This window comes from Phalaenopsis equestris, unplaced genomic scaffold (assembly GCF_001263595.1).
Source record: "Phalaenopsis equestris unplaced genomic scaffold, ASM126359v1 Scaffold199307, whole genome shotgun sequence".
NCBI lineage: Eukaryota > Viridiplantae > Streptophyta > Magnoliopsida > Asparagales > Orchidaceae > Phalaenopsis > Phalaenopsis equestris.
In genome coordinates, this window is record NW_018219187.1 from 60,678 (window position 1) to 70,864 (window position 10,187).

Genomic DNA, 10,187 nt, shown 5'->3' on the forward strand with positions numbered 1-10,187 from the left:
CTCGTTATTTGGCCCGCTCTCTCAATCCAATTTCTGATTTGATGTTTATTCTTTGTTAATCCTAATTTAAACTAATTTCATCATTTATTATAGTCGTACTTAGCCAAGTAAAGCTTTGAACCGTGTTGCTCCACATAAAGATATGGAGATATCGTTTGCAAGAAACCAACACTTTAATAGTTTTTTTCTAAATGTTGAAGAAAGATAAATGGATAATTTGGAGTTTTCTAATTTTTTTTAGATTCAATGATGTTTTTGTTGATCATGAATTCACATTTTTTAGAGCTATTGTGGATGAAATGTGCGGTGAATAACTTATGGAGCAATTTCCCTGTGATTGTAGAGTTTATTTTTCAAATTGTTGGCTCAGTCGTATTCATTTTCTTGGTGTTAAAAAAGTTGGAGTACATATTCTTTTATTAATTCACTTAAGAGGAACAAAATTCCTTCTCAGTGATGTGAAAATTTGATATTTGTACATAGTAATCTTCGACTTCTATTTATGAAGAGCCCATAATATTCTTAGAGAGAGACAAAATTATATGGTGTTGGTGGAGATTCATTAACTATAATGAATGATATTGGAATACATAAATTTGCTAATCTTTCTCTTGCTCAGCCATGCTTAGAAACATTGTTTTTTGTTGATGAGCCCTACATAGAAACAATGTCATTGATAAGGGTAATGGAGCTAGCATTAATAATGACTCTATTATTGAATGCACAACTTCAATTAGTGATGACTTGAGGATTGTGTTATTAGATTTTACTTTGTTTTATTATGAATGACATTAGCATTTAAGCGTTTTGGTGTTTTTTTATATTTTGAAAGTAATTTAATATTGCTAAAAATAATATTTATTATTATAAAGTTTTAATGATGAAGAGTTGTAAAATAAAGAATACTAGGATTCATGATCGTAGAATTAGATGGGGGAACCTAAAAACTACAAATAAAATTATTTTTATGAGTAAAATTTGAGATTTCAAAATTTAGGATGATCATGATGAAACAAATGCTATGTGGGTTAAAGTATCAAACACTATTATTTAAGTAGCAAACGATGTACTTGGAGAATCAAAAGAAAAAAATTCTATAAATAAAAAAAGTTGGTGGTGGAATAATAATGTGTAAGCAAAGATAAAATATAAGAAGTTATAAAAATTAGTTTAAATGTAAAAGCTTAGAGAATTGAGAAAAATATCAAACGGTCCGCAGAGAGTTTAAAAGAAAAATCTGTGACGCTAAAAATTCTGCTTTTAGTGATCTTTATAATATTTTAGATACTAATGAGGGTGAAAAATATATGTATAAACTAGCCAAACAAAGAGAAAAGAAAAATAAAGATTTAACTAAGTAAAGTGTATTAAAGGTGAAAATCAAAAAACTTTTTTTTTAGAAAAAGATATTCAACATAGGTGGGTGAGTTATTTTGATAAATTTTTTAATGAAGTTTATGAAAATATGATTGACCTTAGTGAACTTAATATCCTTAATAATAATAAAACATTTCATTTTTACCGTCGCATTAATAAAAAAGATGATGATTAGACTTTAAAGAAAACTAATGGTGGTGAACCTGATAATATCCCAATTGAAATGTGGAAATATTTCCTGTCGAATCTGATAATATCCCAATTGAAATGTGGAAATATTTAGGAGATTTGAGAGTTTCTTGGCTTACTAAACTCTTTAATATTATTTTAAAAACTAAAAAGATGTCTGAGGAGTGGAGGAAGAGTATTTTGGTCCCCATTTTTAAGAATAAAGGTAGTGTACAAATTATAGAGGACTTAAGTTGATGTGTCATACTTTAAAATTATTGGAGAGGGTAATTGAATATAGGTTAATTCATATTACAAAGATTTCTTAAAATCAATTTGGATTTATGTCGGGCAAACCTATTATGGAAGCTATACATTTATTGAGAGGTTTGATGGAGAAGTTCAGAGATAATAAGGAGAGTCAACATTTGATTTTTATTGATTTAGAAAAAGCTTGCGATAAGGATCCAAGAGATATCCTTTGGAGAGTTCTTGAGAAGAAAAATGTTGATATGACTTATATTCAAGTCATTAAAGATATGTATACTAGAGTTGTTCCTCGTGTTCTAACTGAAGGAGGATTGACCAAATATTTTCCTATTTCTGTTGGATTACATCAAGGACCAGCTTTAAGCCCATATCTTTTTTGCTTTAGTTATGGATGGTCTTACTGGACATTTATAGGAGGATGTACCTTGGTGTATGCTTTTTGCTGATGATATCCTTCTCGTGGACAAGACGAGAGAAAAAGCCTAGGAAGAACATAAATTATGGAGGTCTACATTGGAGTCTAAAGACCTTCATTTGAGTAGATTTAAAACTGATTACATGGAATATAATTTTAGTAGTAGTTGTTCTAGTGGCATAAGTTTAACTTTGACCAAATTATTAAAAGGTGACAACGATTTAGATATCTCGGTTTTGTTGTTCAAAGCGATGGTGATATATATGGGGATGTTAATAGTAGAATTCAAGTTGGTTCAGGTGGAGGAATGCTTCGGGCCTTTTGTGTGATAGAAAAGTGCCGCTTAGATTGAAAGGAAAATTTTATAAGATTGTATGGGGACCTGCAATGCTCTATGCCGCATGACGTTGAATGTTGGCCTTTAAAAGAGAAGCATAATACCAAGTAATTGTTGCCGAGATGAGAATGATTAGGTGGATGAGTTGCTTTACACTTAGAGACAAAATGCAAAGTGAATATATCCGTGATATGGTTGTTGTAGCTCCAGCGACTGACAAAATTAGAGAGTCGTCTTAGATGGTTTGGTCACATTAAACGTCGACCATATGACGATCTGATTAGGAGAGTAGATGTTTTAGATTTGACTTGTGTTAAGAAAGGCAGAGGTAGACCTAGGAAAACTTGAGTTTATTGTATAAAAAATGATCTTAATTTTTTAGAGCTAAACGAAAATATGACACTAAATAGGACGCATTGGAGAAATTTTTTAGAGCTAAATAAAAATATGACACTAAATAGGACGAAATGGAGAAAAAATGATTCATATAGCCGAGCGCACGTAGTGGGATTAAGGTTTTGTTGTTGTTGTTGTGCGCATGTAGTGGGATTAAGGTTTTGTTGTTGTTGTTGTTGTTGTTTGTTATAAAGTTTTTTTAATTATTGCATGTTTTTTTTTATGATGTTTTTTGTAGAAAATATTAAAATATACATTTATATTAATTATTTATTAAAGATAAAAAAATGTATCCCTGTCTTGTCCTGTCAACTTTTTTCGATTATGCCGTGTCTTGTCAACTTTTTGGGAGTATGCTGGGTCACCATATTGTGTCCCCTTCCCCGTGTTCATGTCTGTGTGTAGGGAGATTGGGTAATTGGAGGTGGAGATGTGAGTTTAAGCATCAGTTGAACGTAGAGGGAATTGCAGGTCATATGGGACTGTGTATTTTGTAGTTAATTCAGATGCAACTAAATAACTGATTCCTTTAGGATTGCATTTATATAATACATGCATTTTATATCCATGAAACCAACCAACCCTTAGGAGAACATGACAATGCATTCTTTGTGTTCACGAAGTTTGGATGAATGTATCCCTAAACCACACTCCTTTTTTGGTTGCGCTGAGAAGTCTTAGAGCTTATTTGTTAGAAGTTTCTGAATGCCTAATGGATGGGATGCACCCGATTTTTGGGTGGACATAATGCACTAAGATGATATGTATCTATAAATTTATTTTAAATAAGCTTAGTAAAAGGGAAAGTGCAGTCAATTTCTTAGGTTGATCAGATTGTAATTTTTAGTCTGTTTAATATTTTACATCATTTTATAGTTATAGGCATCAAATCTAATAAATAAGGTATTCATACCACAAGTTTTACCAATTAAACCAGTTTCACACCCAATCACTTTGTGAAAACCTTCAAACGCTGCTCTCCTTTTAATCTTCTCTCTGCAATGCATTATGGTCAAAATATTGAAAGACCGTGAATTGTCTTAATATTTTAAACAACAAACCATTGTCCTAGCATAATAACGACTTGCACAATTAGGGTTTACCCGGTCACTGTGGTTGCTGCCAATATGTCGAATTTTATGATTTCTTAAACAAAATCCTGATGTCTTAGTATTATAATGAATTGCACAGATTTTGTAGCTTGTCATAGCTTTGTGTTATAAAGAGGCCACTAATGATTTCCTCTAGATCACAATAAAAGCATCCTAATCATCATTCAAGCCTTGATTGTAATTAGTAAATTGAAAGTAGGAATAACTCTATAACAATGGGCCAAATCACAACAATTTGTTATGCATGATAGAAAGTAATGTAGGGAGGGCGTTGTTCGATATGATATTTCTCATGATAGGGGTCTTTGGAGGCCAGTCCAATTTTTTCTACCTTAAAGGAAGGTCTTATTCATTCTCTATCTTCTTGCATTCAAATCAATTGCCTTCTGTACGAATATTTTTATATACTTTAATTGCTTCATCAAAACATTAGCCCAGTCCAATTTTTTCTACCTTCAAGGAAGTTCTTATTCATTCTCTCTCTTCTTGCATTCAAATCAATGGCCTTCTGTACGAATTTTTTTATATACTTTAATTGCTTCATCAAAACATTAGCAATTCTGTATTAGATAGTATCCTGGAGTTCTCGCCTAGATTTTAACTCAATTTCGGCAACTTTTAGATATGGAGCTTCACTATGAAGTCCGCATGCTGCAAGCAGGAGATTGTCATACATACAGACCCAAAGAACTGCGAGTATGTGATAATCAGTGGGGCTCAGCGCAAGACTGAGGTTTTCGATGTTGAAGATGCTGAAACATTTGCTCTTCCAGCTGATGAAGGTGTGTATGATGATTTCCTTTTGTTTACTGTAAAATATTTTCAATGTTGACTGGTTATCGTATGATTGTCATCCATAAAAAATATTTCAGATAGAGGTAAGCTTTCAGATCCATTTTACCGGCTGGAACATGAAGATCAAGACCTGCAGAAGAAGAAGGAAGCTGAGCCACGGTTAGTTCGTCTTCAGAAAGTTTCTGACAGCAGGCATTCCAATGACTACAGCCTAAACAGGGCTCTCAGGGATCGTCTAAGGGTATAAATAATAACAATTTCAAGTGTTTAATTCCATGTAAGTTGATTATTTTTTATTTGATAACTAAGGTTTATTTTGTTCGATTTACAGAGTCAGAAGAGAAAGATTGGCGATGAAGAACAAGTTGCGAGAAAACTTGGTCTTGGAATACGGCTTCTCCCTCCATCACAACAGGATGCTGCAAGCGCTGCAGCTGCTAGGTTCTCGTCCAAATTTGAAAGCAATCGCAAGGACAAGCAAGCAGCCATTAAAGCTTCTTCCATCTTTGATCAAGCTTCCACTGCTTCAGGGAGCAGGATTCTGGAACTTCAATTGAAGAGAAGAAAAATCAATGCGTCTTCAGCATCTTTGTTGATAGCAGGCAGGGTGAAGCCTTCTTCATGGAAGCTTCAGAATCGGGTCTCTGTAAATAATGGGTCATCTTTGGTCAGGACAAGAAGGTGAAGCGGGAGCCAGAAATAAATGCTTGAAAGCTGGGTTGTTTGTTTGAGCAGTTTCAGATTAAATGGAGTTATTTGTTGAATGATGAGTATGATGGAGCATGAAGTTGTTTTTAATGTTCTTTTGGTTGAAAGCATGAAGTTGTTTTTAATGATTTTTATCAGATTTGTATTAGCTTATGTTCGCTTTTTCTCTTCAGCAATCTGAATTCTAGTAGATGTATATCTATTTCACCTAAGAATGTAATCGTGATTGAAATTTTGGTATCATCAATTTGATAGCTAGTAATTGATGCTCTTTTTGGGAGGAGAAAATATTACGTTCAGAGGTGGATGTAGAATTAATTTGGATACTAATCCCAAGTTGATCGTGTCAGACATATATTTTATATTTCAATTTAGAGGTGATGGAGAAGCCCGACCGAACCCTTTAGAAAATTGGCATTTCAAATACTTCATTATGCATTTCAAAATCTTTATTTCATTGTCCTTTACGCCCAGTCACTTTGCGTTCAGGTTAGGGCTTTTTCTTTCTCCTCGTCACCCAACATTCAGTTTACAAACTGATTTTGGTCGCAACGCGAGAGAGGCTAGTTTCAGTATGCAATACAACATTCAGTTTACAAACTGATTTTGGGTAAGTTACATCTACACAGGATGTTGGGTAATTAAACGCAACGCGAGAGAGGCTAGTTTCAGTATGCAATACAGGATGTTGGAATGACTATTATTCCTCTTATTTTCGGGTAAGTTACATCTACACAAGCTTAATCGCAATTTTTCCATTTCATACAGATTTTGTTTCAATTTAAAAATTGTCATTAATGTTTTGTATGTTTGTACCGGTTCATTTTCTTTCAGTACAGTATGGTCTAAATCAATTATTCTGGAGTTCAATCATGTTACACTAAATATTTTGTCATTGCTCACAGATTTTGAATATTTTGTCTAGTTTATACTTGTTAATTTGTTATCATAAATCTCAGTTGTTTCTCCTTAAAAGATATTTAGGGTAGCTTGAGTTTATTTCCTTCAGTACAATATGATTATATTCTAATTTTTTATGGAGTGCAATCATGTTATACTGTATATTTTGTCATAGCACACACATTTTGAATATTTTGTGTAGATTAAGCTTGTTAGTTTGTTGTTGCAATTCTTAGTTATTTGTTATTAAAATTTTTAGGTATGTCTAGGGTCTATTTTTCTTCAGTACAGTATAGTTTTACTCCAAGTTGTTTGGTTCACTATAAAATAAATACATTATTTTCAGTATATCGAAAATAATGTATTTAAAAATTTATTTTTTTGTTTGACAGCGACAGTGGGGGACCGATGGTAGTGGGCTAGTGGGCAGCGTGGCGGGGGGTCGGTGTCGCTACGGGCAGGCGACGGTTGCGACCTGCCACTGCAACGACCAGCGGTGGCAAACTACTGCGGAGGCCACCAAAGAAGGCAGCAAGCTGTTAAGCGGTGGAAAGGCAGCAAAGTGTAGGCGACGGGTGATAGTGAGTTGCCGCTGGCGGCGGCTCATGGGTTGCGGGCTGCGGTGACATGCGTTGAAGGTTGGCTTGTATGCTTAATTATTATTTTCCTTTGTTTCATTATAGTGATCAGCTTGAAAGAAAATGATCAATGAAAGGATTACTTTCAGGTGTGGGCTATCAAACATTCAGAGTAGTATGTGATGAGAGAACACCATGAGGACGTTGTTGCTAGTTTGAATAACCAACATATTCATCACATTATAACCTTGTTGTCTCTAGAACAAGATTTACCACCAACAAACGAGCATCTCGAATGTGGGAATGTTGAGAGACAAGTCTTCTATTTGGTGGACATGAGCTGAGATTCCCTATCGATGAGTAGATCTAATGACTGAGCTGCCTAACAAAGGAACACAAGTGACTTGGGAAAGGGAACCTCTGTCTAGATTCACTTGTATAGATTTTAAAAATAAAATGAAACAACCTCAACTTATAATGAATATTACTAAATTTATTAACACATTTATAAACTTTTTTCATTTTCAAACATATTTTACTCATATAATAACTATAGGTATTTAGGGATCTTTTTTTTGTTATAGATGTACATGAGTTTTTGTAGTATAATTGGCCAGAGGATATATGAAGGTTTCTAATAAAACGGCTTGACACTCTAGTTGAGAAATTAAGATTGTAGAATTTCTTTTTTCTACATGGGTGGATATGATACTCTATTTTTTATGAGAATTTTTTGGATGTCATGTTGTTTTGTCTATATAAGAATATGCTGTCTAATGTATTATTTCCATGTAATACATATTTGATTTTTGAGCACACAAATCTTCTGATTCCTACCATGCAATATTCAAGATCTCATAACATGCAATGATCCAAGTTACAATGGCATAGGAAAAAAAAAAATGTACAACTTGATTTTTTTCAGAGTTATGTTATGATAAGGTTTAAACTAGTGTAGCAAATTACTTCATTTTTCTTATGGTAATCATGAATTCAGTTTCAATATCAATGATTTCTATTTGATCCAGGTTTTTGATTAGTTCAAGAAAATAAACATAGGAGTTGACTTTATTATCTAACATTTCTAATGTTCATTTTTCTTAGAAAATAACCTCCTCTTGATCCCCTAAAAATCACTAGAGTGTATCCCCCTAAGGTGGTGGAGTCAATCCCCTAAAAGCCCCAAAGTCCTCTTGTCCAACATGATATCATTGCGAATGCTGTAAAGCATATCAAATCAAGAAAGAAAGCAGTATTTAAAAATCTGTTCTCATAGCAGGGCCCAATGAAGAAAAGCATAAAAGTAACAAAACAGAAAAAGAGCATAAGATTAACAAAACAAAAGGCAAGTGTAAAAAACCAATGGATTTTGATGAAGTCACTCATGAGGTATGCTCTACTAATAGTATTACTTTTATTACTAATGTTCCACTAATTTGCAAACATAATTTGCTTCTAAAATTGTTGAGTTCCAAGCTCCAGGATTGATACTGTAGCAAAGGCTAGACTTCATTGATATTTACTGTGCTCAATATGCTAATGTGTGATGAAAATATTTTTTTGATTTGTTGATTGTTATTTACTTATGGACTATCTAATTATAATGATTTATCTTTTCGTTGAATGGATTGTCGCTTCTGACCATATTTTGATGACTATGGATAAAATTGATGATCTACTCAATAATAAATATTTGAGCAATGCTCATATTGATGCATTTGCTCGTTTGTTGGTTGAGATAAACTTAATTTTGTATTGATTATATATGTGATTCATGTACATTTCATGTTTGCATTTTGTAAGTATCAGGATCACTAATTAATTATCTCTAACAATAGAATTTAGATTGTAATTAATTTCTAATTTCTATATTTTTTTTATTTGTATTTATTATGCTTTTAATTATTTTAAGGAAAGTAATATGTATATCAACCACATAAATAGGAATAATATTACAGAGTAAGTTGACTGGGCTCCCTACAGTAATGAAGAACCAATTTTAAGTGAGTGTTTTATGATTCATTGCTCAATTCTATTCATATATATATTTTTTCAATTTAAAATTAAAAATTTTAAAGCTCACTAAAATTAAGTATTTTATTTATTTATTTTTGTTAACTCTTAGTATCGAGGGATCATAAAAAACTGTATATGGATATACAAGTCCTTGATAGTGAATGTTTTAGAAGGTTTGTTCATAAATGTCAAATGATATGCAGAAGTCATAACTCACTCTGTAAGTCAACGACTCTCAGAGGAAAAGTCACGCATTTTCATGCAATGAGTGGGGGTCTGAAAATAAGAAGTTAATGCAATATGGAATGCTTTATGCATAAAGATGCAACATTGAATACTTTATGCATAAAGTGATCTTTTCGTGACTATTCCTAAATTGCAAAGATATTTCTATTCAATTTTAGTTAGTGTAAGTTTGGTTATTTTAAATGTGTAATGTTTCTAAGATTGTGAATGCAATGTCTTATATAATTTTTATTTCAGACTTTTATTTAATTTTTTGAAAAAATAAGTTAAAGTTATTTGGTTTGGGTAGACATAATAGTCCTTAAATGAGCCTATCGGGAATCTAGACAAAAAAAAAAGAATAATAAAAACTCGACCTAAAATTTGGTCAGATATATCGATCAAAATATAAAACAAGTAAAAGATGACAGGAGGGTATCAACCCTAGTTATATGTCAGACTCATCGATCAAAAGTGTCATCCAAAAATTGTCATTGGTTTAGTTAAGGTTCATCCTTTGCCGTATGTTTATCTTCTCTTGGATTATTCGGATGCTAACGATTGTTCAACCATGACAGACACCCTAAATCTAAGAAGAGAAAATATAAAAAAATAAATAAAACCCACATTACTATGTTAACTTAGATATAAGTACAACAACACTGCAAAACAGAGTTAGCACACCCTAAGCTTATTATGCAACATTAAAATATGTAAATTAAATCTACAACAACCCAAACTAGCAAGCTACAAGAGTGTAGTATATAAAGGAAAGACTATTTTAGTTGTTCTAAATAATGTTTAATGAGAAAACACAAAAACAATGAAAAGTCCTCAACGACTTAATCCTGTGACGTCTAAAGGTAGTAAGTATAAAGTGAGAAAGATGG

General features: G+C 32.5%; 1 protein-coding gene across 1 annotated transcript in view; it reads left to right on the forward strand.

The window, feature by feature from the left end:
* The window catches only part of LOC110035714 (coiled-coil domain-containing protein 130), an 11,061-nt gene extending 5,271 nt beyond the window's left edge, over positions 1 to 5,790 (forward strand). Inside the window, exons 5-7 of the mRNA XM_020739991.1 lie at positions 4,698 to 4,857; positions 4,948 to 5,111; positions 5,202 to 5,790. Coding sequence (XP_020595650.1) covers positions 4,698 to 4,857; positions 4,948 to 5,111; positions 5,202 to 5,555 — 678 coding nt within the window. The 3' untranslated portion in view covers positions 5,556 to 5,790. The remainder of the gene's footprint in view (positions 1 to 4,697; positions 4,858 to 4,947; positions 5,112 to 5,201) is intronic.
* The last annotated feature ends 4,397 nt before the right edge of the window (positions 5,791 to 10,187 follow it).